This window comes from Sus scrofa, chromosome 9 (assembly GCF_000003025.6).
Source record: "Sus scrofa isolate TJ Tabasco breed Duroc chromosome 9, Sscrofa11.1, whole genome shotgun sequence".
Taxonomy (NCBI): domain Eukaryota; kingdom Metazoa; phylum Chordata; class Mammalia; order Artiodactyla; family Suidae; genus Sus; species Sus scrofa.
The window spans coordinates 18,481,226-18,508,690 of NC_010451.4; the positions used below are offsets into that span (position 1 = coordinate 18,481,226).

At 37.7% G+C, this 27,465-nt stretch overlaps 1 protein-coding gene across 11 annotated transcripts in view; it reads right to left on the reverse strand.

The window, feature by feature from the left end:
* Positions 1-27,465, reverse strand: part of DLG2 (discs large MAGUK scaffold protein 2) — a 1,971,427-nt gene that overhangs the window by 905,235 nt on the left and 1,038,727 nt on the right. Inside the window, exon 1 of one of the 11 annotated variants that reach the window (XM_021102313.1) lies at positions 14,233-15,223. The exons of 7 other annotated variants lie outside the window; for them this stretch is intronic. In XM_021102313.1, the coding sequence (XP_020957972.1) occupies positions 14,233-14,310 (78 nt within the window). In that variant the 5' untranslated portion in view covers positions 14,311-15,223. Of the gene's footprint in view, positions 1-14,232; positions 15,224-27,465 lie in introns of those variants that run through there. 3 more of the 11 variants (XM_021102315.1, XM_021102316.1, XM_021102314.1) reach the window with 3 other exon arrangements.

A 27,465-nucleotide genomic window follows, 5' to 3' on the forward strand; every position in this document is an offset into this window, starting at 1 on the left:
CTTCAAATTAATAAATGCTGAGTTTAATTAGCTGAAACTTAAATTGTCATTATTAATTTACTAGTTACATTGCAATACCTTGTAAAACATTTATGCTGCAGTAAATGGAGCACCCATTTTCCAATGATCATGTGGCATGGCTAATTTACTACACAGCTATTTAATTTCTAACCTTAGCAGAGTATAGGTGCTCAGCTAAAATTAAATTGACTATTTGCAACAAAATGTTTAATAATGTCATTGCTTCAAATACTATACAGTCTTATCCAAGAAACAATGGAAGTTCAGACATGTGTAAGTATTTCTGAAACATTCTTAGAATAGCCTTAACAAGTAAGTGCAACTACTATAAATTATCAGTTGACTTTTTAGGACAGTCAAATGGGGACAATCTGAAAGTTTTTACATTTAGACTATTCAGGTGGGTACAGAGTTTCTGTTTGGAATGATAAAAACTTCTGGAAATGGAAAGTAGGATGGTTGCACAACACCGTAAATGTACCTAATGGCACAAACTGTAAAACATGAAAGTGGTTAAAATGGTAAATTTTATGTTTATTTTATCACCAACAGACAAATAGATTATCAAAAACAGACTTTGTTCAAGTTTGATCATTGCCTTCCTCACCCACCACACCAAGGACTCCTTGAGTGTTGAATAGGCCATGTACACTACGACACCCCAGGTTCCTGGCATATTGTAAGGCACATCTCAAATAAATTTATGGGTTGTTGAGATTCTTTCTGCCACGTACTCAAAGTAAATGTTCAGTTTCTTTGAAGAAAATAGTTCTGTTTCAGAAAGACATGCTATTGCTCAATCAGTGATGAAATAGGTATGATACGGAATAAGAGGCCACACACATTCTAGAACATAAATGTTAATTAGAAAAGTAAGCTGTCTCTGGTATTTGAGTGTTCTCACTATTCGTTGAACATTCCCTAACAGCACAGAAACACATGGAAGTAGCTCTATCACTGACTACCAAATAGTGATGACGGTTACTGATTCCTTTCCAAAAGCAGAGCTGGTGCTTTGGGAAGAGAGAAGTTCATTATACTAATTAGAGGCCCTTGCCCTACCTCCTCAGAGGATGTTCTCTTGGGTAGATATCAAGGCAGACACTCCTGGGCAGATGCTTTTCAAATTAATGATTCAACAACCAAATGGCAGTGATCCTAGCATCTCTGGTGAGATCAACTGCTTACATCAAGGCTGCAGATAATGAGTCACCTTCCAAAAGCAGGGCTGGATAAAGTTCAGGATTGCTGTCGTGGGGCAGAGGTTTGCTTGCCCATTCAGGCTGATATTGTGGAGCACATGTTAAGGAAGCCATTCAAAGTGGTTGTACGGCAAGTCAAAAATCAGATTCAGAACATGGGGTGGAAGAATGGGCTACTCATTTCAGAGGTTCCACACAACTGCATGCACCCCAAAATCTCTATTTTAAATGACTTGTCTCAGAGTTCCTGCTATGGCCTGAGGGGATCAGCAGCATCTTGGGAGCACTGGGTTGCAGGTTCGATCCCCAGCCAAGCACAGTGGGTTAATGATCCAGTGTTGCTACAGCTACAGCTTTGGTCATGACTGTGGCTTGGGTCTGATCCCTAGTCTGGGAAACTCCTTATGCCACAGGCAGGCCAAAAATGAAAAAAAGAGAGAAAAAAAGGACTTGTTTCATTTTATGTATCTAAAAGCAGATAGATAATGCCTGTTACCTCACAAATATTTCCTCACTCAATTCTATGACAGAGGTCCAATTATTCTCACTTTGTAGTTAAGGAAACTGGAGCACAAAAAGCTTAAGTAACTTGCTCAAAGTCTCACAACTAGTAGTAATGCTGGGACTTGAACCCAGGAAGTCTGGATCCAGAAATGGTGTTCTTAACTACTCCACTCTCCGTCTCAATATATCTTAAGGGAACTATTAAAAAAAATAAGAAGAAGAGGCGATCCTATTGTGGCACAGCAGAAAGGAACCCGCCTAGTACCCATGAGGATGCAGTTGCAATCCCTTGCCTCGCTCAGTGGGTCAAGAATCCAGAGTTGCCATGAGCTGTTGCGTAGGTTGCAGATGTGGCTCAGATCCCACATTACTGTGGCTGTGGTGTAGGCCGACAGCTGTGGCTCCAATTCAACCCCTAGCCTGGGAACTTGCACATGCTGCAGGCACAGCCCTAAAAAGGAAAATGAAAAAAAAAAAAAGACTTTTCTTAGGACTTTTTTTTTCCCCTAGAAGGACACTATCCATGTCCACATGTGCTATGTAAGAGCATAATCAGATCAGGTATGCTTTATTCTAATCTTGGAGGGGGGGGGCTCTATGAATGAGAAACATGCCAGGTGGTTTACAATCAGGCATGATCCCACAGCTCTAGAATGCTAAGATTCAGCAAAAAAAAAAAAAAAAAAAAAGCACAGAGGGTTTGGCAAGACAGAAGAAAGAAATGTGTTATTTATACTGCTAAAGCACCCCTAAGATTTTGTTTTAATTCTATCTTTCATTTTTTTCCCCTAATCTATACCAGAACTTGCCTAGCATGGGAAACATAAATCCTTCATAAATACAAGCACAGTATTCTTAGTAATAGTGTGCAAGTAAGTCTTTGTTCAATACCCAAGGGCAAATAGGTATTGTTGAATTGTTAATTGCCTTAAAAGTCCACAGGTCACTTATTTACTTGAATTGTATTTTCCTGGGGCCAGCCTGGGGTCAACCTGGAAACAATGAAAAAAAAAAAAATTGACTTTGAAACTGTTCAGGACAACCAGATAGGTGAATTGTAGGAAACCAGGTGGGTAAAAGCATAAATTAATCTGAAATTATTTAAATGTGTTTTCTAAAAGGCATAGTGTAGTTCCTAACTGCCAACAGGCACCATTTCATTATGCTACATTACATCCTGTTTTTCTCAAAATATTGGAGAAATGACAGATACTAAAAGAAATTCTTACTTGTGTATCACATACGCCATTTCCATAAAGCTCTTGCAAATTCTGGAGATATGCAAGGGGAAAAAACAACTTTAATAAAATAATGGATCATATTTGAATTAAACATGATATTCAAAATGTTACACTTGGGGAGTTAACAGAATGTTATATGCTGAGAGAGCAAGAGGCAAAAATGTCCTATTATAACCCGTACCCTCCATAAATTAAATCCGAAAACATTAAAAATGGTGATAACAATGAAAAGGATTACTTATGGAATGAAAATGGAAAATAGAAACAGATTAGTGAAGATATTTTTCTCTAAAAATCCCCAAACTGTGCATCCTAGAGCAGAGGTAATAAAGATGGTTATTTCTAAGAAATAGATCCAAAGTGGCTCCATTCAATTCACAGCAGGAACATCTAAAGTAGCAATTAATGCAACCACTGGTGTGGAATTGTTTTCCAAATGCCATCCTATTGGATGGCTTTTTTTTATTTTTATTTTTTTTAAATGGAAGCAGGGCTCAGAAGTCAAGATGAATTTGGGTCATTTATTTACTGAACATAGGTTTTTAATACCACTGTCCAATATTATGGATACAATAATAATACTTGAGGTGAAATGGAAGGAACCTATTAATGACTGTTTACCTCAGGCTACAAGGGTAATGCTTGAAACTCCTTGAGATTTGATCCTGGGAAATAAATGTAGGGGCATTCATCTCAGTGGGGTGTGGGGACACTAGAAGAAGGGATGAGTTGGTATTTGGAAGATCCAAGTTGAAATCTCAGACTTTTGGCTGCCAATAACTGACATCGAGCAACAAACTTTCCACACCTCCTGTTTCCTGGGAACTCAGTTTGCTTATTGGAAAGATAAGGGAAATAATGCAGCACCATGGTTAGGAATGTGGGCTCAGATGCAGGGTGCCTGGGTTCAAATCCCAGTTCCAGAACATTCTAATTGTGTGTCTCTAGGCACATGAATTGAGCTTTCTGTGTGTTATCTGTAAAAATGTGGATAAAACAGTACTTAGCACATAGGATCATTGTGAAGGGTTAGCTGAGTTAGAACATGTACCATCTTAGAATAATGACTTGTCCATGGTAAGGACTCCATAACCAGTCCTTGGTGTTACTCTTACCATTTAATGCAAAGAAAGTTTCTTTCAGTTTATGATATTCCATTTAGCATTGCATGGTGCTCTCCCCTCCCCCTCTTTTTCTTCCTAAGACCTGAAATAAAGCTAAAAAGGTGATGTGCTACAGTCACCAGCTGGGAGATCGAGCACCTTGAGTCATTTCACATGTATCACTTCACTTTAAATGAGAAGTTCATGTGCCTTGATTGACATTTACCCGACAAAGAGAACATCTCTCAAAAAGTGCATGGTTTCATGGCATGTTTTAAAAGAATGGAGGTGCAGGAAAGGTGGCAGGGGTGTTTTTTTTTTATAAGGATGATATTAAGATTTATCTGTTTAAAAGGAAATAAAACCCTAGAATTCCCTCATAGTCAGAGTACTGACAATTTTCACTTAAGACAGTCTCCACAGTAATTGTTTCCCTTCTAGTAAGTAGCAGAAATATAGTCTCCTGACTCTATAAAACCAGGATGGCAGGTTAAATCCATTCTGAGACCTAGAAAGGAATCATTATTGACGAATTTTGTCAAAAGCTGCTTTGCATCCTTCTGGAACTACGCAGAGTATTAAGATGAATGGAAGAAAGGAGAGAGAAGGAGGGAAGAAAAGAGGAAGGAAGGAAGAGAAGGAACTAAAAAAGAAGGGAAGGAAGAGAGGAAGGAGGGTGGTGGGGAGGAGAAAGAAAGGGATGGAGGGAACAAAGTATTAAGTGTTTTACAATGCACCAGCTGCTTTACATGAAGTTTTTAAATAAATTTAAAAAAAATGCAAGGATGGGTAGCACCATTTTTAATATATGAGAACACTAATAGTTAAAAATGGTGCATTTATTTGCACAAGGTCACCCCACCAGTAAGAAGATGTTGAGTCAAATTTGAACTTGAGTCTACGGTCTTTCACTGCCAACCCATTGTTCTTGGATGTGTCAACAAAAGGATTCACAAAATGTATGAAGGAAAAGGGTCAATAAAGATGACAAAGGCTCTATCCAAGAGGCTTAGAACAATGAAAGGAAAATAAGTCCTAGGCCAGAATGGTGTTCAGAGAAGGAAAATAAAAATGTCTTTCTTATTTTCTTATGCCTTCCCAAGTACCACCCCTTCCAACTCCCTGACCTTCAGCACACTTATGCCTCTCTTACAGCACATCAGTTTCCACTATCCCTGTACTAGGGAATCACCAAAATGTATTAAGTCAAATGACACAGTTTGATACCGCTATGGGCATGAGCATCCTGGACACTGACTTCCTACCATGGACAGAGCTCATTTCATCATACCTTGCTGTTAACTGGTGAAAGGCCAGAAGCCCTCCTCATAGGAGAACCTTCCTCCCTCAGTCAATATTGAGGAACTGTGGCATAGAGAGTATGGGAAAAAAATCAATTTAGTTTATCAATCAAAGTAACCTAGAGCAACATGGAGGAGTAGGAGGGAAGAACAGTGTGATGAATTTTATTTTCATGTTTCATCAAATTTGCTGGCTGAATGGTTAGCATTCACTTCTCCTGCCCTCTTGCTTAGACCACAGAATATGAAGACAAGCGCAGCGATCTCCCAGGAGCCTCCAAAAGCAACTAATTCCCTCCCTATATCCTCTACCTCTTCCCCTTTTTCTCACTGTATTACTAATTTTAATAACCCTTCCTAGCAGATGTTGACACTGCAGAAGTTGCATGTTTATTAGAACTTAAATGGTTTGAATTAAAAAAGAGCATTTAACTGGTTACATATTTCTCCCTGGAAATGATACCTTGACCAAAGCAGTAGAAAAATCACTCCTCATTGAACATCACCATAGAAGGTCACCACCACATCATGGTCTAATTTGTCTGCTCAGGCTGCCATAACAAATACCATAGACTAGGTGGCTGAAACAACAGAAATGCATTTCCTCGTAATTCTGGAGAATGGCAAGACCAAGATCAATGTTCTGGCAGGGTTTGTTTTCTGGTTAGAGATCTCTTCCTAGCCTGTAAACAGCCACTTTTTGCTGTATGTTCAGATGGCAGAGAGAGAAACACAAAGAAACAGATAAACAAAGATAGATTTTTTCCCTCTTCATCTAAAACCACTAATCCTATCAGATTGAAGCCTTCCTATTATAATCTCATTTAAACTTAATTATCTCCTAAAAGCCTTATCTCCACATCTCCACATACAATCACATTTAGAGCTTTAAAATACGAATGGGGAGGCACAGTTCAGTCCACAGCAAATGAGGTGAGGATTCTCCACATAACTAGAGTTTTCAGATTAAGAAAATACATGAGATTTCATGCTCAAACATAAGCCGACATTCCTTTGACCCTGAGACAAAGCAGGTAGAAAATGTTGGAGTTTGACACGTCATTGTTGGTGGCTGAAGAGGACTCTGGCATTTTGCAGGTTACTGTTTCACTTCAGTGTTAGTGGCATAGAGAGCGGGAAAGGAAGGGAAGGAAGCCTCCAGCCCCAGGGCTATAAAATATCTCATACTCCCTTTTCTTTAAATGAAAAAGGCAGTAAGGAAAGAAAAGTCCCTGAGTGTCTTTTACTTTGCTTCCACTTTGAAATTATGTAGATTCTTCATTATATTCCTCTTGCTAATGGTTAAAGACATTCCAGTCCTTGTGTATATATTCACTTGACACAAATGTTACCGGTTTTGCTTAGTGCTGGGTATTGTGCTAGGTGTTGGGAGCACAAAGACAAATGGTATCAAATCCTTCCCTTTAAGGAGTTCGCATTGTGGCACAGAAGAACAAAACCAACTGGTATCAATGCAGATGAGGGTTCAATCCCTGGCCCTAACCAGAGGGTTAAGGATTTGGCACTGCCGTGAGCTATGGCGTGCGTTGCAGACACAGCTCAGATCTGGCGTGGCTGTGGCTGTGGCTTAGGCTGGCAGCTGCAGCTCCAATTCAACCCCTAGCCTGGAAACTTCCACATGCCACACCTACGGCCCACACCTACAGCCCCAAAAGAATTTTTTAAAAAAATCCTTCCCTTTAAGGACTCTGCAGCCTTATTAGCAAATCAGGATGAGAATTCCAAGAATGTTAGAATTGGATGGATTCTGGTTGTAGATGAAGAGTTCAGGCCCAGAGAGATTCAGAGACTTAGCAGGTGGCACAGATGGTTGGGACAAAGCCAGTTAACATACAGGCCTACTGACCTCCAATTCGGTCATGTTCCCGTGTAGCTCCGAGTCCTCCATCCAAGTCAGGCATTCAACCAGGGTTTATTTAAGAGCCTACTATGTACTAGGTATCCTGACCAAGTAGAACAGAATTTATAATATAATAATTTCATTAAGAATTGAATAATTTACTTGGGGAAATAAAGTTACCTAAAATGAAATTATTAGTGAACACTATCACACATTATTTAAAAGTGAGATGGTTTCTGCACTAACCCCATAAACATGCAAGTAAGATATACACATTTATCCGGCTATTCAATTGATCTGTACAATGATCATCATGGTTGAGCTACTACTGCTGGATGGGAGAGTGTTCTTTACATCTTCCGCACTCAATGGAATAAAGACCGCTGAATGATATCAGGTAGAGGAAGACCATTCTAAAGGTATATTGAAAATAAAACAAAAGTAAAAAGCAAAAAAACACCCACCCAAAAAAAAAAATTTTGTAAAACTAAAATTCTGTAGACTGGACTGCAGGTAGGCTATTTGGATATCTGGTTCCTGAAGGATCCCTAACAAGGCGGGCCTTCTATCTAGCCATATAGTTATTCAACAGGAAGACAGGTAGAGAAGATAGCTGTTGTGTTGCTTTATCCTCTCTCCACATCATTGCCTCACCAATCCAAGGAAGGTTTTTAAAAGCATAGGGTCTGAGTGATTAAGGTGACACATTCTGGATTCCGTCAGACTTGGCCCTGAATGCTGCCTCCACTACTTAGCATCTTGAGCCAATTCCATAACATTTTATACCTCAGTTTCTTCAACTGTAAAATGGGAGCTCATAAGGGGCTTACCTTAGAAGGTGGTAGTGGGGATTAAATGAGACGATACATGCAAAGTGCATGTCATAGGGCTTGAGTCACCTGCCAAATCAGTAGGCATTACTATTATACATGACAATTTTACAGTGGTCTTCTGACCTGTTATCCTCCTCTCCAGCCCACTCTCCCCCTCCTTCATTTTAGCCATTTCTCTGATCCCATTCTTTCCTTCTGTCTCTCTCCCTGTCCTGCTACAGTTGCACCTTGTGCTTTTACAGGGTGGGCAGCAGTGTTGGGACCACAGAACAGGTGTTACTGTCCATTTTGCTGTGTGATTCGCCTGCCAGGTGACTGGGGAGAACTGCAGGGCTGCATTTAGCATGGACAAACACCTGTGCTCTCTGTCACCAGGGCCAGACAGATACCAGCGCTGAGTCATGCTGCTGCTCACGACCGGTGAGCTCTCAAAGACTCAGAAGGCTCCAAGAAAGAGACCTGAGAGGACAATCTTTCCACTCCTCTCTCCAGGTCAGGCCACTCTTCAATCTGCCATGAGGCAAAAATAGACATAGGAAGAGTGTATCATTCACAGAAGACTGGAACATCTTCAACATCAGGACATTTCTTCTTATGCCTAAGATAAATTTCAGATTTTTGCATTTAGATTCACTTTTTACATTTACCTTTCATAGGGACAAAATAAACTTGATATCTAGGTCATGCTTACAACATCATAAATACAGTATATATTATACAATATACAGTATTCTCTGTGTGAGTACATACACGCAGAGTATTGTTTACATGTTAAGAGCTTGGGCTCTAGAGTCAGCCACCCAGTCTAATCCCAGCCACCTACTGGTAATACGTTTTTGCCCTAAAAATTAATAATAATAGCAATGAGCTCACCAGATCCTTGTATTAACACAGTTCCCAGTTCACAGAACGAATTCAGTAGAAGTTAACCATCAATGTTGTCATTGTTTAGACATCTACCTATACAGTGAGGCCAGGAAGCTTCTTAAGATTTTTCTTTTGCAACCTAAATGCCTCCAGTTTGATTATGGCTTTTAATCAATTTCTTCTATAACCTTCATTTCACTTTCCCTCTATTCATTTACCTTCCTAAACCCAGAATAGCACATATAATGCTGCTTGAGTTTGATCAGCACAGGACAAAATGTAAGATATATTTTAGGTTTATCTATTATATTTCCATAAGCAAACTATTATAATTTGCAAATAAAAGTGATTCAATAGCAAGTGTAACCTTTAAACACCTTACTTATATGAACTCATTTAATCCTCAAAATAAACCCATTCAATATTCATTCTTTCAGCTATGCCATACTACTTATTAATTCTAAAAGTAAACCTTTTTCATATTTTAACATCTCTGAAATCAGTATAACCTTGTAGTTGATGATATATTATGGTTCCAATGACCATCTTTTTTTTTCTTAGTGATACATAAAATAATGGTGCATCTTGCAACTGATGACAACCTAGAGCCAATGAAATAGGGTCTGAGAGATAACTTCATTCCAGGCATTCTTTTAGGTCCTGAGATATGGTGAAAATGATGGAATAGTCCTTCATTTCAGAGAATCATTTCTAATGAGAAATATAGAAAAATAAAGATGATTGCAACTAATACACAAACTTCTGTGGGAGCCAGTGGAAGGTCTCCTTGTGATGATGATGTCATCTAAGTTTAGAGTTAGGGGTTCAGCAAGGCTGTGGTTTACTAGTCAGCTAAATAGCTAAGCAAAATCCTAGATGCTAGAAAAAGCATGAGGCATTCAGGAATTTAAAAATAGTTCTGAATGCTGGATTTAGAGCATCTATGGAAGAAGCATAAGGTGTGATGGCAGAGAAGAAAGAAGAGGTCTTATCCTGAAGGGTCCTGTAGACATGTTAAAGGGGTTGGAGTATATCCTGAGGGCCCTGGGGTTCCACTGAAGCATAGGTGTTTCCTCTATTTGACAAGGAGAAAACTGAGACTTAGAGACGCCTGTAACTGGTTTTGGACTCAATAGCAAAGAACAGGACTTTAACTGCTTCCCTAGAAGTCCTCACCTGAAGCCCAATGCTCTTTGTCCTATACTATAGGTTCACCCAGGACAGTATTCTCTCTTGTTGGCCATACTGCCAGCAAATGCATGACTAGTTGCCTTTTATTTTGGTTTGTGTTGAATTAATGTGTTAGCTTTAGATGGGCAGGAGAGTAGAACCAGTGCGATGGTTCTTAAAAAATTCTCCAAGGTGAATATTGCCTCAATATCACACTCAGTTACCTCACTTCTAGGATATACATCATGCCAAGCTCATCCACAGTTGTGTCTGATAGACAATGGATACTGATGCCAGTCATGTCTAAATGCATCACTCATCTACATTTCATGAGATATGCTTAAAAGAAAAATATAAAAATTAAAACAAACAAATGGAGGAAGCAGTACTGAGGCTGAATTGAAGGTTCACAACTTCAAGTGGTTTATACTCTTGCATCTTATGTCAACATAAACTGCAGTTCAATAACTGCCCTTTTAAAGTAATACAATCTAGAGATTGACTAAATTAAGCAATTTAAGTTTCAATGTGGCAAATAGGCATAAAAGTAAGACATTAACTTCTGAATTAATTACACAGGGTCAAAAAAAGAGAACTGTTTGAATGGAGAAATTCTATTGCAGCCAGGCAACCTTAATTTCAAACATCACATTTAAAAGAATTTCATTCACAGAATTTGTTGGTACGCATAAACTGTCTTTTTAATGGAAGAACAGCAAAGAGCATTTTCTATTTTTTTAGAACAATGACAATATGAATCAGCTAACATCTTTGACTTACTCTAAAGAGAGAGTGCATTTACAATTGCCAAGCATTTGGGGTTTGTTGTTGTTGTTGTTTTGATGAATGACATCTTTGGTTCCTATAGCATAAGCAATGAATACAAATGCCATTGTTTAGGTTATGATGATATGACAATTACTAGCTATATAAAAAGAAAAATAGGTGCCAAGATGATAGCTTGATATACTTATCTAACTAAAGAGGATGAAGAGTGTAAAGTCTTCCATAACAAGGCAGACAACTGTCTATTTAAGATAGCTTGGGTATAATCTTATCTGAAATAAGGGGTCTGAGTTACATGATAAGTCACTTTGATTCTGTAAACCTCATGACTTAGTAAGACAGGTGGATGGAAGAGAGGACTAGAGGCTGAAGAAGTCCCTTTTGGGATAGCTTGGATAAACTCAGTTTCAAATCCTAGTCCTGATACTTACTGCTAACTCTATGACCTTGGGCTAGCCACTCTTCTCTCCTAGGACTCAAGAAAAATAATTTCTACCTTGTAGGATCATGAGAAACTCGCTGCAGAAAGCAGCTGATGTCTAATGTGTGTGAACAGGGAGTACTGTTAATATTATTACTGTTTGATCATTATTACTATTATTATTACATTCCATTCCATCCTGCTATTTAATTCTACTGGCATTAGATGAGCTAAAACAGTAGACCAGGCAACCATGAATAAGGCATACTGCATGTTTAGAGATGGCATTTAGGCTTGCACATTCCCAATTAGCTTTTCAATTAACCCCAGCCTGGAGGAATGTACTTCCCCAACCACACCTGAATGCTAAAATAGGACTGATGGGCTGTGAGGGGTGCAGGGTTTTTTAAAATAGGGTAGGAGAAAATAAACTGTTACCCATTGCAAAAAGAAGCTCAAATTTACAGAAGGTACTGAAACAAAAATCACAGTCACTGTCCATGATACAAATTTATACCCCCCAACACTCAAATGCTAAAACCTGCCCTGAATCTACCAATAGTTCCTGCACATTTAAGTACACTGGTCATTTTCTAAATAAAACCCAACAATAATCTTGCTTTATACATCTTCCTCCCTTTTACAATAAAGTGTGACAACATATAGTCAGCAGCATGTTACATCTCCTTTCATGTTTGCATCTATATGATCTGATAGTACAGTAATACATTATATGAATTAATCCAGCTTGCAGTATCATTTGTTCACTGCCTTCTCCATTGAAGTATATTATTGTACCCATTACACAAAATGTTCATCCACAGAGTTGAGTTTAAATGAGCCACATGATAAAATGAGGTACACAGAACAAATCAACTCTTTCCATTCAGCAAGCACCGAGAGCCTTGTTGTTTATTGTTCAAGGCAGCACACCTTTTAATTTATTCCAGGAACCCTGTGAATATCAATTCAGTGAAAAAACCGAGATGCTATTTTCATGTTAGTTATCATCACTTAGTGTTCAAAATTAACTCCTCTTAGGTCCCTTAGCTCACACAAGGACATTAGAATTAATTATTTGTTCTTAAGTCTTTATCACTCAGAGAGCAAAACTTTAGTTCTCTAATGTTGATTTCCTTACTCTCTAAGATAAATAATGAAAAACCCTCAACCCCATATTTGGTTTCTTCTTGCTTCTAAGCAATAGCCATCACAGAAATGGAATGGAGAGATGGACAAAGACTTATAGCTTCTTCCCACACTCAAGAAGCAGAAACCCATGTTACTTAACATCTTTTTAAGTTCCATACACTAGATTTCACAGAGCTGATATTCTCCACATTCAGGCCCAAGCCTGAATTACGCATCCCTGGGAGAGTCAACTTTTCTTAGCATACTAATTTGGCATAAAGCATTATCTCCCAGTGGCTTTCAGAGCCATTTGTGGTCCCCTGACAGTCTCCTCATCCATACAACCTATAATTTTCATAGGAAGAAGGCGCTTTTTCAAAACATTTGCACCAATAGAAGACCCCCTTTCAAGTCCCGTTCCTTAAAGCAGAGCAAAACAAAACAAAGCAACCCCCTTTAAACCCAACTGTTCAATATATATGATGCTGGTACATGATCATTCAGTTTATAATCATTTTACTTGTGATGTATAGAAAAGGAAAGGAGTCAATTCTATCCCACCCTTGTCTCTCCCTACTACTCCCCCACCAGAAGTGCCACTAAATAACAAGCCTGTCAACATCCTACAATCCTCAGACCCAGACATTCTGAAAGGCTACAACCCTCAAGTCAGAACGCCAATGAGGTTTTTTTTTTTTTTTTACCCCCTCTTTTCACACTACAATCATATTCTGGTTTATCACTGGATTCTTGGTCCTTTTACCAGCGTTCCCACTCTGCAGGAACAAATAGCAAGTTTAAGAGAAGGGATCTTTGCATTTGAGAGGAAGGACTGTGCCACAGGCCAGGAAAGCCACCTCCGGATCAATCTCATGAGTAGGTTTAAGGCAGAAAGGATGCTGGGCCAAAGATCACATCCTCAAAGTGGTATGGAAAAAAATCTCAGTTTCACAGAATGTTATTATCTTTAGAAGTTTCTCCATCACCTAGCAAATTGGATACCAATTTCCGAAACATGACAGTTTGACCAGTGCCTCTGAAAGCATAGGACAAATTAAAGACGCAAGCTTGTTATGCATCTTAGGACTTATAGGCCATTTTAATTTCTTAGAGAAATATAACTAACGAGGGAAATCTGGAAACAACCAGTCATGCTGAATAAAAGAAATACAAAGCCATTCTCTAAGTGGCCTCGACCATTCAATTAGAAACAGAATTCTTGCCCAGGGTAAACACTTGGAAACGATGGATGTGTTGATTTGAAAAGATATCAAGCACCCCTGCGGATTCTGGTCCATGTCTGGACCCCTGAGAGTCCCAAATAATGTGCTCCTAGGACACAAGTCCTGGAGGAACGCTGAGGGATTTATAATGCCCCTTTCAGAACCAAAGATGGTAGTAATAAAAATAACCCAGTGTAGCAACAAGTTTACTAGAGTGCTCCCTGGAGAAGCAAAGATTTCGGCTGCTCAATTGCTTTCGCCCTGTGCCTTTTAAAGGAATATGAAGTCTCTGTTGAGACACCATCAATTGATGCTTGCACCCCATATTTTGGATAGCAAATGATCCTGCTAGACCCTCCGTGCCTCCTTCCCAAGTAGCTAGGTTCCAAGAGTTCCCTCTTCTGTAAGTGTCATGGACTACATTTCCAGTGAAAGGCAGGTTCTCATCCCAAGCTAAGAAAGCCTGCGTCTGTACTCCGACCAGCAGTCCAGAGCAGGCAGTTGGCAAACGGAAAAGGTAATCTTCAACCCGTTCCCCCACCCCCAATCCCCCATCCCCGTTCCCTACCTTTTCTGATTTCGCCTTCCTGGCGTTGTGCACGAACCTGCGACCCAGCTTCTTGGCATACCAGATAGAGGCAAACATAGCGATGCCAATGGAAGGAATTCGCAGCGAAGCTGCTGCACAATCAACTTCCCACCTCGGCTCAGAGACCAACGGAATCGGGCTGGAGCTGTCACTTGCAGGCTGTTGCTTTCTCAGTTCCTCTCATGCTGGTTAGCAGAGGGAGAGGGTGGGAGGAGGGAGGAGGCTGGGGGGAAGGCAATCCCGTTTGGCCAGTCCGCAGGTACGTTTACATCCTGCCAGCAGGAGGTCCGGGTGAGGCGGGCGGGCGCTGCCTTCCCAGCCAGCTCACACACATCCAGGCGGTGAAGTATCTGTCTGCGGTGCTCCGGCTCCGTCACCACAAAAACTCCATGTGTGTCAGGAGCAAGGGAAGGCGCAGTCAAGTCGTCCGGGAGGCGGCTCACCTCCCGCTCTCGGCTCCCGCAGCCGCTCTCCTCGCTTGGCTTCCCGCTGCCTTGACGGTACGTGCTGGCGGCGGTGGCCGCGCGCGTAAAGACATCCACACACAGCCTCGCAGGTAAAGCAGCCAATACAGGAGCTGCCAGGCACCAAGGAGAGGAAGGGGCCTCCGCGGACTTGGCCTTGTGGTCACAAACAGGTGTCTCCAGAGTCTGAATCCTGTTCGGATCCTCGGAGAATCTCGGGTTATTAGGGTGGCTGGAAACAGAGGTGCCCCTTCCTTGCCCCCTCTTCAACTCCATGTGGTCCAGGAGAAGTCCCACCTCTGACCATCAGCCAGCCTTATCCCCAGCTTGCAAAAATATCACTTTCTTTAGAGGCTGGCCCGGGACAAAGGGCACGGTGAGCAGGAGGGAGCTTATTCCCTAATGCCAGAGTGAAGGTTCTTAGCTTTTAAACTCATTGATTCCACCGCTAAGACAACCTGGGCTGCTTTTATAGGCACAGGTTTACTGCCTGGAGACTGGGGAATGGAGAGGGGCTTAAATCTACCTTTAAACTAAAATAGCATGATTTACTCCTTTTTCTTTCTTTCTTTCTTTTTCAAATCCCAGAGTTTTCCTATAGTGATATCCAGTGTTAAAAGGAAGATTGGAATGTCACTTTTGAAAAGGTAGATTCATGGCAGCTCTTAAACCATGCTCCTCTGAAGAATTCTCACATGTGATTTTACCACCATGTGCTTCCAATTTCAATTATCTTATTAGGGTTTAGACTATTATTGAGGCATTTTAAAGGTGAAGTCAATTTTAAGAGACCAATATTTTCTCCAAGAGAGATAGTGTCTCAACCTTTGCCCGTCCTACTAGAAGACAAAAAATTAAACTGCTCATCTCAGCAAGGAAAATCTTCCTGCCATTGCTATACAAATGAAACTCAATCAAGTAAATGTTTTCCAGCTGACCTGATGGATGTGCCCTAGAAGCACCTCTTGACCAAAGAATGCCATCACACAGATAATTGGAAAAGAACTTCCTTCTCTCACTCTAAGTCACTTGAGATTTACCCTCAAAGAGGATTGGGTCTTCAGTCAACAGAATGCTGGTTTATAAAGTTCACTGAATATCCTTGTAAACAACTGGAGGGAGACAGCAGCAGTGTGGGATCAGGACCCATGTCCATGTTACTGACTAAAGGAACCCTGATGCCTGGAACAATGTTTAGCACAATGAATTCAATGTATGTTTGTTGAATGAATGAATAACCTGGGTTCTAACCCTGGCTTGGTTTCTAGATGGTTTCTTTATTTTCTCTGAGCTAGATTTGCCTCATCTGGGAATTCAGAAGATTGGGCAGAAGATTTTGAGAGCCCCTTCCTGCCCAATGAGTCTATGTTCTGATTCTGGGTCTGTGGGTCTTCATGTGAGTATTGAACAGAAATGTCTAGTGCTCACCAAGGCATAGCTCTGATAAAATGACCTCGGGCTCTGAAAAGCAAACTGTGGCACCCTTGGGGCAGGCCTGATTCTTCTACCTTTTTCAACATGCCAAATGGCCACCTGGGGCTTGGTTTTGCCATTAGCTGTTATTTTTGCTGTGTGTTCTCACTTCCTACGAACTCTGCTTTCCTTTAATTTCCTTTTGACACTCCTAGACAACCCCTGTGCAAAATTCTCCATGTCGCACCTTGTACTCTTTGGAAGAAAAGTGCCACAGAAACCCCAAAAATAAATAAATGATAACTCCTGCTTAGTGTTCAAAGAGCCACTCAGCAGGACCATAGCTTACCCCAATATTGCTATGATGTGAAAGGTATTTATTATTCCCACATAGAATTTGTCTAAGCCATGTTAAAAGACTATTCAGTTAACAGAATAAAGTAGATAAAAGGGGGGGAACCATTCATCCATAAATTAATGAGTGGAGATTTCTATTTTTAACATTTTAAGATGGAATCTGGCAATAAAGAGGTGAGAAAACAATAGTGAGCTTTCAAATAACTTAGGGGAAATCAAAGAATGTTAATTTACTCTGATGGGGCTGCCAGATCATAAAATAATTTTTACACTTTCTTCGTTTAGATTTCCAAAGTCACTAAAACTGGGGCTTGGAGGATCTTTGATGCTTGATCATTTTGTTGATTGGTTTAGCTCTAAATTGAACCTTTAATTATTTACACACCTGGCCAGAGGCTTTATAAACTTTTGTAGGATGGAGTTCTTAAAAAAATAGATTGGGCCTACCAGTTAAGATTTAACTTTAAACATAGCAATAATAACTACTGCTCCTTAAATAGATATTTGGAGAGAGAAAGTGTGGAATAGGTCATTTGTAGTCACGATCCATGCTCATGTTATGCAAATGCTTAGCACAGTGTAAGTACTCAAAATATATTTTTTGAATGTGTCTATGGAAAAGTAAGAGAATCCACCAACTTGGAAAGTCTAGAAGAGTCAATAGAAGCATACCCACATATTTTCAATTGTAAAAGTTTTCTTAAAGATGGGTGTCATGTCAGTGGAATGAAGCCATTGCCATGGTTATATAACTATCTTCACTGGGCTCTCTCTGGGCAGGTGTGCCTGCTACAAAAAGGTAGCAGCTGCCTGCAGTAAATCCTAATGGTCTCTAACCATTGCTCTGTTGATTGAGATAAATAACTTTTGCAGCTCTGCCATGTATGGAAAACAAGTTTTTGAGACGCTTTCCATCTGTGTATCATCAATACCTGGGCAGAACTTTTCCTTTATAATTTCACTTTTAATATCTCTCATATGACAGAAGCCTACCAGTGCAGCTGAGTTTGAGATGCAACATTAATCCTTTTAAGCAGCTTTTGGTTCATGCCTCAACACACACACTGTGTGAGGCTCCTCTGAATTCTCACGGTAAAATGCAATATTTAAATCAAGCCATTAAGAATTATACAGCTACATTTTCTGTCTAGCACACAAGTGATTTCCTTTTAAAAATCATCTAAATATATCATAGACATTTATAAAAACAGTAAATATTAAACCCTAAAAACTAATATCTGGTAGCTTGAAAATCTATCTAGTTTTGGTGTATAATATATACCAAAGAAAATACATGTTTGTAACATAAAAATATCAATGTACAAAACCAATAAACATTTAAATATTTTTTGATGTCTTTGCATTTCTGATACACATTCTCAATAGCCCTTGGGATCCAAAATCAGTCGCCTTATCAAATAGCAAGTGTCAAGTACACACTACATAGAATTTATGACTAAAAGAAGATAAACATGATATTTAGCTTCAGTTCACAGGGATACAAAAAAGTTGATGTTAGTTACCTCTGTAGAGAGTAGTGAAAGGGGAGGAGAATTTATAAAACAGTTATATTTGCTGTACATAGTTGTGTAAGATTTGAGTCTTCTACAATGAGATATACTCATGTTATTACTTAAATGATTAAAAAGGTAAACAATACTTTTCCAAAAAACCTGTATTGCTAATTACTATTGTCAAGCACTAGGGACCCCAGAATGAGTAATATATAATCCCGCCTCTCAAGAAGTTGTATAGAGTTGGGGACACAGAGGTATAAAGTGATAAATTTCACTGCAGAATGGCATAACAGCTATTTGAAAAATAATATGGGAACTCAGGAAGAAAATTACAATTTTTTTAGATTCTATGTATGTCTAATAATAAATGTCAATTGGAAAAAGTGCAATAATTAGTGTCAATGTACCTAAAAAGGCAAAGGAATAGCCAATTATTCATACAAGTTTTACTTATATGGACAATATGAAAAATGGTCCCTGTAATTGTATAGGTATACTAAAACAAAAGACCCAATTGCAGATACTTATATTTCTGCCCCAAAGAACCAACCAGTCATGGATAAGTGTGGAAAAAGTGTTTGAGTCACCACAATTAATAAAAACATTAACTCTAACTATAGTGGGCTAAGCCTACTTATTTTTTTTTTCTGATCTCAAAAATCATCAAAATCAATTCTTTAGTGTTTGAATATCTCAGGTGCCCTCATTTTTAAATGTTTAATTATGATATATTTAGGCACACAGAGATATAAGAAAGCAATTTAACATTCACTCATGTACATACCACTTAGATTTAATAAATGTTAACATTTTGCCATATATGATTCAGATTAATTTTAAATATTCTTCATTATAAAATCAAAATCTCCCACCCGACTCCACTCCACCTCAAATTCATGTGAAGATAATGTTCAAGAAACATTCTTGTACTTCTCTCTTTAAGTACATATAACTTTACCTAGATACTTCAAAATGTAATTGATGGATCATCAGATGTGTCCGTTTTGAACTTATGTTACAAATTTATTCCCAATTTACATAATTTGTAGTTTATATGAGTCCTATATTCTAAATGACACATTATAATCAGGCTTATTCATTTTTTTCCAAAAATAACACGTAAAGTTAACTCCTTGAAATTTTGATGTGCATTTTCTTAATTACTGGTGAGGCTTCGCATCTTTTCATATACTATCCATTTGAATTTCCTTCTATTCACAGCTGTTGTTCATTTTAAAATTACGTTATAGCTTTCCTATTGATTTGTAAAAGTACTTTATGTATTTTGGACACTAATTCTTTGTTTATTTCATTCACTGAAAATATCTGCTCTCAATCTCTGACTTTTAGCTTCATTTATGTTTTATCATACATAGTTCTCATATACTAAAATTTATCAATATTTTACTTCATGTGTGTATAATTTTGTATCTTAAGAAAAATTTCCCTATTTTAAATTTGTAAGTTTATCATATTTTCTTCTAAGTGTTCAATTTTTTAAAAAAAATTATAGTGTAGGATGAAAATCTAGTTTTCCCTTATATGTATAGCCAGTTTTCTTCCTCGCTTCCTCTTTCCTTCCCTCCTTTCTGCTGGTGTATAAGAGTGTCGTTCCTTTTCCCTATTGACTTGCAATACTCTTAACTCATATGTCTAGATCACATAAGCAGGCATTTAATTGTTTCTGGGTTCTTTTTTGATTATTCTCTTTTTATTTACCTGTGCCATTACAACATTATCTTGTTTACTCTGCTTTATGATAAATATTGATATTTGAAGTGCTAATCCTTCTTTTCATTAGATCTATATTTTCAAATTAATTTTTATAAAATTGTATTATTGATGATTTTAATACTATGCTTAATATTCCATGTTATTATTTGATAGCATTTTAGTTCTATCTTATTGTAGCAGTTCTATTCCGGACCAAATCTGTCATCATTATTATCACCATTATTTATTTATGTTTAGCCAAAATAACTCCCACATGTATCAATTTATTTTCTCATTATTATTTTAAATATCCTAACCCTCCTAATTCTCCTTCTTACTCTTGTACCTATTTCTGCAAATATCTGTGAAGGTTAAACATGCTCAGTCTTTTTACGTCTTTCCTGAACTGTCTACATTCACTTTAGAATCTGAAGGATAGCATAGGTAGATAAATATTTCTAGATTGACAATGATTTTCCCTCAGCACTTTGAAGATATCATCGCATACCTTCTTCTGGTATCTATTTTTAGGATAAGATGTCTGCTGTCAATCCAATTGTCCCATTATAAGACTACAAAGACATTTTTTCTTTGTCTCTTTGAGCTGCAGTTTCAATACAACATTATTTTTCCAGAATTCTGCTTGGAACTCATTATGGTTCTTTAACCTGGCTAATTATAAACAAATGCCAGTCATTATTTTTTCTAATACTTTTCCCCTTGATACTCTCTATCCTTTCCTCCTAAAATACTTTTATATTTTTCCTGGACCTTTTCATTTGACACATCCTATTGCTTCATATATCTCCTATTATTCTTATCTTTGCTACTTTTAGGGTTATATTCTCAGATGTCATTATTATTTTTAGTTTAAGTTTTAATCTATCATTTTAGCTATCTACAAAGTATTTTAATGAATTATAAATATATTTTAAAATATTTTTAAATTTCTAGGAATTTTAGATATTTCTTCTTAAAATTCACTGTCTTGTATTATAGTGTTCTATTCTTTTGTTATGAAATATGTTTTTTAATGGCCTCACCCAGAAGCTGTATATGGAAGTTCCTGAGCCAGGGATAGAACCAATACTGCAGCTGTGTCAATGCACGATTCTTTAACTCATTGCACCTGGCCAGGGACTGAACCCCCACTTCCACAGTGACCCGAGCCTCTGCAACTAGATTCTTAACCCACTGTGCCACAGTGGGAACTCTTACTATAATATTTATTCCTTCCTCTGTCATGTTTTTAATTTAAAACACACAGTCTGTAGTCCTTACCCTGTACCCTTTTAATCTAATATTCTTGGAAGCCTAATCCTGCTGATTTCACTCACGGTGGGTTGTTTTTGCATGCTACTATACTTTTTTATTCTAAGATCTTCTTTGGTAAGATTGTGCTTCCTTTGGGAGTCCAGGGACCTTTGTTGTACAATCATTGCTACAGAATAATTTTGCACGTTCTTCTGCTAGTTGCCCAGAGATACAAATAGTCCAGGAACATTTTGTTTAATATATTTGGCTTAGTGTTATTCTCTCCACACAAAAGGGTTAAATTTACTTTTTTTCCCCTTTTCCACCCATAATAGAAACACTGTTCATTATTGCTTCCCTGCACTAATGCATGAAGTTTTTTGAAGTCCTTTTGTTAAATGAGATCTCTGAAGTTTTCAGATTTATGCAGGGGTCTCAGTTTCATTTCTCTTCCTTTGGTGATCTGAAGGTCAACTGTCTTGCACATGGGCATGAAAACCCCACATTCTTAGCCCAGGCAACCTTATTGAGTCCCATATACTCTAGGATGCCACAGTCAGCTTGAGAAATCACTGTTCTAGCCATTATTTTATACAAACTCAAACAAGTCAAACTGGCTTGCCTCTAAATTAATACACTTCCCTCCCCCCAAAAAACCTGGAGAACTTTACTGGCCTACATATGAGGTTTTAGTGTTTAATAAGCATGTCTGACAAGAGTATGTATAAGATTTATTGTGAAATGTTTCATGCAAGAGATTCCAGGAAGTCACCTAATAATGATGCTATTTAAAAGTCACTCTCATATATTAATTAATTACCTAGAGTTAGAAGTGAAATGGACTACTACTACCACACTTGTAACCTTGGACAAATAGTGTCAATTCTAAAAAACTGGGTAATAATGGAAAATATGCCTTGTGTTGATAATAAGAATCAAATGACATAATACACATAAACTGTTTAGAGCAGTACCTGGCACAGAGTATGGGTGCAATGAAAATGTTGTTTTTATTTTATTATCTTTTTAAATGATTTTTATTTTTTCCATCATAGCTGGTTTACAGTGTTCTACCAATTTTATTCATCCTCTAATCTCAGGGAAGGCAAAAAAACAAAGACAACCCCCCCCCCAAAAAAAAAAAATCACGTGGTAGTCTAGACAGAGAACACGTGCTTAGTAACATGAAGCAGAGAATATTTTTTAAAACTCTTTTTATCATTGTATTTAACTATCTCCATTGTTAGGAAGTCTACGGTCCTAAGTCCTTTTCCCTTTTTTATTCCATTAGTGCAGAAACAAATCAGTTTCCAAACCCTTGTAAAAATCTTTCATAAATTTAAAGACTTTCAGCTTCACGAATGTCTCTGTTCTGAACCAAATGAATATTTTTCTTAAGCTTTCTGAACAGTTTGGGTTTTTCTGAGAGTCTTCTCAGAGTCTCATTTCATTTCATGGATTTCTCATAGAAGGAAAAACTGAAATGGATTCTGAACCTCTATAGCAGTTCTGAATCCACATGCTGTGATTTGCCCACGTTTACAATTAAATTTTGCTACAACTAAGGATATAGATTAATATGGCAATAATTATCAAAGGAATATAGAACTGAGTGTGTATAAGTGAGGAATAAAGTAGCAGAACATCAAGCCAGCAGCCAAGAAAGAATCGGTAGCAAATGGAATATGCAAGAACTTTGACTTGTGAATACAGAAAGCAATACAATAAACTAGACTATAGGCAGTTTTCCTGATAAAGCTACACAGTGTTAATAGATGGGTAGTTGAATCATTTTGTAACAGAAAATTCAATTCAATCCCTTCAAATTTACATTCTTTGCCAAAGCTTGACATAAATAGAGATATTTAAACACCACTCATCTAATCTGAGCCATTTGGCATGAGTTCTATCTTATCAATTATGATTCAGTTATACAGCCCAGTATTCTAGCTATCTCAACAGCAGGATTATTTCCTATCCATGCAAGTAGGGTGTTAATTTTGGAGTCAATACTTTTAGTTCAATTTCATTTTTAACAGTTGTCTTACCTCTGGGTGTTAGACTATAAAATCAATTTCTAAAGTCACTTGGCATTCAAACAATCTGTTAGTTCATGACAATACAACCCCTTAATTGATCTATAAGCGAATGATCTTTCAAGTCAAATGGCCATTTTTGATGAAGTTGTCCTCGTGCCATATCGTGGGTCTTCATGAAAGTTATTTGGTTCCTGCACACATCCTATGTGACTGTATCTTTGTACCTGCTATTTTCTCCACCTGCAGTCCTACCTTTCCACCTCAGTTTCTTGCTCCTTTTTGTCCTTCTACATGTGACAAATCTTTACACATTTTTGAGACTTGGCTCAATAATTCCCTAGGAAATTTTTCCCGATCCCTCGAGACAGGGCCAGTTTATACTAAGGCACTAAAACTAACATTTCCTATTGTATCTGTACACATCTTCAGGTTCAGCTCTTCTAACATTCATTTGTAATTACTCTGAACTTAACTATTTCCCCCTAAATGACTGAAAAAATTGAGAAAATCCCTTATTTATTTTTGTATCCTCAGATGACTACATAGCCCCTTGCACATGGCAGGCACTAGATAAATATATTTGAATAATTTAATAGTTATTTGCTGAATGAATGAACAAACGAATGAGCATATCACTTGAATTAAACTGCTTCATACTTCTGGGAGAAGAAAGGAAGGCACTACATAGACACACATCAAGTATTTATTATTACCCTCTATTTTTATTTTTACCTCTTACTCATCTTAATACATTAAGAGATAAATCAAAGTCACTGTTAGAAGGGTTAAAAGTGCTTTGAAAAATAGCATTTTAAAAGATAAATCAATGAGACTTGTTGATTCGTGGCCTACCACCTGTCAGTGTTTTCACTTTGTAATTCTCCCCCTTCCATAGCTAGATACAGGTGATCTTTTATAAAGTTTAATATATACGACCATACTCATAAATAAATAACTCCTTCTTTCATTTCCTTAAAAATGAGACCGGCTAATGAAAGCATACAAACTCTTCCTTTTTCATTCTGCCTCCTACATAAAACAGAAACAGCAGCTGCTGAAATCTTCAGTGCAAATGTCAATTGCAGATAGTGTTACTGAAAATATTCCTAATATTAATTGCAACCTCTCTCCAGCTTAAAGAATATAAAAGAGATCAACTTACTAGGTGCCTCCTCTAAGTCAGCTTCTTTACCTTAAGCATCTTTAGATGAAATTAAAGTATTTAATCTTTAAGGTATACAAAGTATTTTGCCCACAAAGTACTTAAAATGCCTTACCTCAGTATTTATCTAAACCCATCCATTTTTAAATATTCTACATCCATTGCTGTTTACTTAGGTTATTTTTAAACTTAATTTGACTCACTTTTTATTTAGATAAATTTATTTTAAGTGACCTTATCACCAGAATAAACCAAAATAAGACTCATTCTCTATAATTAATAAGTAACATATGAATAATACATGTAGAACATTAATAAGGTTAAAAAGTAAAATAAACAGAAATAATTTATAAAGCCTAATTGAAAAGAGAATTGATGGCTTATATTCTAGTTCCAATTTTTCTTTTTAAATTTAAATTAAAATTGAAGTATAAATTTTTTAAAATGTTTGGCATATACCATCTTAAGTATACCACGCTTTAGGAAATACTCTCATCTCATTTGATCATCTCAAGAAATCTCCAAGTCAAATAAAGTGTCTTCCTTTTGCATATGAGAAGATGACATAATTCTAAGAAATTAAATGACTTAATTTTGGTTTGCCCTTCTCTTAAGTCTCGATTTTCAAAACTTGTCTGGTCTTCAATGTTTCTGTCTTTAAGACAGAGTGTAACAGCACAAAAAATATCACGCAAGAGCTTATGATGAAATAAAAATAAATGAAGGGGCAAGTGCTATGGATTCAGACAATATTCACTAGCCCATGTGTTGGAGTGAAGAAGACAGATTTGCAGTAAGAGAGGAAGTTTGAGCTGGAAAACAGATCAAGACAAAAAGTACATTTATTGCTTGAAGCAGCATGAGTGAAAGTAGAACACATGGGCTGTGTTTGAGGAAGAGTGGGAAATAAGGTGGAAAAGGCTATAGCCATACTGTAATTAGACAATGCCAATAAACATTTAATCATGACACACATGGTCAGAGTTGGAGAGCTGGGAGAATGATGGAGGTAGCAGAGATAATGAGGGTCTTAATTAGGATGATAATGGTAACAAAAAGACAAGGAGCAATATAAGAAACATTCGTATGGTGTCATCCCTGACTCACTCCCTTAGCTCTACAGAGCACTCTTCCCAATGTCTGTCACATTGACAATGACTTATTTAGTATATATATTTTCCTTGCGGAATATTCCAGGCAAGTAGGTATCATGCTTGTCTTTTCACCTTGTATTCCCATGTGCCTAACCAAGTGCCTGGTGCATAATAAGTGCTCTAAAACAATTTACTAAATGCATGAGTGAAAATAGAGTAACTGAAGAGAGAGAATCTGTAAAAATCTGACAGGTGCTTTATAGTCTGAAAACCTGAAGTCAAAAGCAGCCAAAGATTTGAGCCTGGGGAACTTGGAGATAATCTCTAAGACAACGAAATTCTGCTTTAGAGTGCCCCCTTCTCTCATTTTACTTTATTTTTCCCCTTGTCTCATTATAATTTTAATATTCTTATTTTATAGTCTCTATGTTCACTAATGGATTTCTTAGAGATTTAACTCTACAATTAGTTGATTATTTCTCATGGTCCATAGTGTCCATGTGAGGCTTCTAAATTTTCTTTGTAAGCTCCTCTAAAGCAAAGGATTTTTTTTTTAAGGAAGTATTATTGATATTTTCCACTTCAGTGTATTCTAGGAGGTTTAACCGGTGCCTTAGGAATTTCTACATCCATATAAAAAATGAAAGGGGTAATGGTGTGTTAACTTTTAGATATGTTCAAGTCATGGCCCTGGAAAAGACGGGAGTATATATGTTGAATAAGCAATGTGATGGGGAAAAAAAAAAGACTCCATCATTCATCATTCATTTATTCAACATTTACCTTTGTGTTGAACAGCAATGTTTCTAAGCAATGGGAATGTAGTAATGAACTAAATAGACAAGAATCTCTACCTCACAGAGCTGACCTTTTAGTGTAGGGGAGAAATAATAACAAAGATAAGTAGCAACAGTTTCATCTATTAAATATCAATACACACTAAAGAGAAGTAAAACAGATAAATGAAATTAAAAAGTATTGGAGTGGCTAAATTTTTTGATAGGCTGATTGAGGTAAACATCACTGAAAATGCAACTCGAATAAAGATCTTAAGGAAATGAAAATAAGTCAGAAGGCTATATGGGGTATGAATATTCTATGTGAAGGAATATGGCTGGCTCGTTTGATGATGGTAAGGAGCTCAGAGTGGCTGAAGGAGAGTGAAGATAGTATAAAATAAAGTCAGAAAGGTAGAGAGAAAAGTGAATGGAGAGTGTGCAAAGTAGATCTTATAAGTCTCCTGAAGCTATTGTGGCACACTGGCTTTTGCTGTGAATGAGGTGGGAAGAAACTTCAGAGTAGTACCATGTTTCAGCAAGATCATTCTTGCCGATGTTTTGAATAATTTGACTTTATGCGTTTTGGGGGTTTTTTGGATGCAAACTGTTATATTTGAAGTGGATGGGCAATGGGACCTTACTGTACAGCACAGGGAAGTGTGTGTGACTGAGTCACTTTGTTGTACAGCAGAAGTTGATAAAACTTTGTAAATCAACTATACTTTAATAATAATAATAAAAAAAGCTGGAATCAAAGATAACAGTTAAGAAGCAATTGTCATGGTCAAGTTTAAAGGTAATGGTAGCTTGGACAAAACTAAGGCACATGGAAATAAAAACCAAACCAAAACAAACAAACAAAAAAATAGTGGTCAGGTTCTGAATATATATATATATATATATATATATATATATATATATATATATATATGTATATATATTATTTTTTTTGTCTTTTGTTGTTGTTGTTGTTGCTATTTCTTGGGCCGCTCCCGCGGCATATGGAGGTTCCCAGGCTAGGGGTTGAATCGGAGCTGTAGCTGCCGGCCTACGCCAGAGCCACAGCAAAACGGGATCCGAGCCACGTCTGCAACCTACACCACAGCTCACGGCAACGCCGGATCATTAACCCACTGAGCAGGGGCAGGGACCAAGCCCGCAACCTCATGGTTCCTAGTCGGATTCGTTAACCACTGCGCCACGACGGGAACTCCAGGTTCTGAATATATTTTGAAGATAGTAGATGTAGGTGTGAGAGAAAGACAGGAGGCAAGGACGACTCCAGACCTGTTGGCATGTGCAACTTGAAGGCAAAATTTATCACTGGCTGATGTGAAGGTTGTGGATAGAGCAGGTGTCTTGGGAAAAATAAGAAGTTTGGTTCTGGACATGTTAATTTTGAGATATCTTTTATACATCT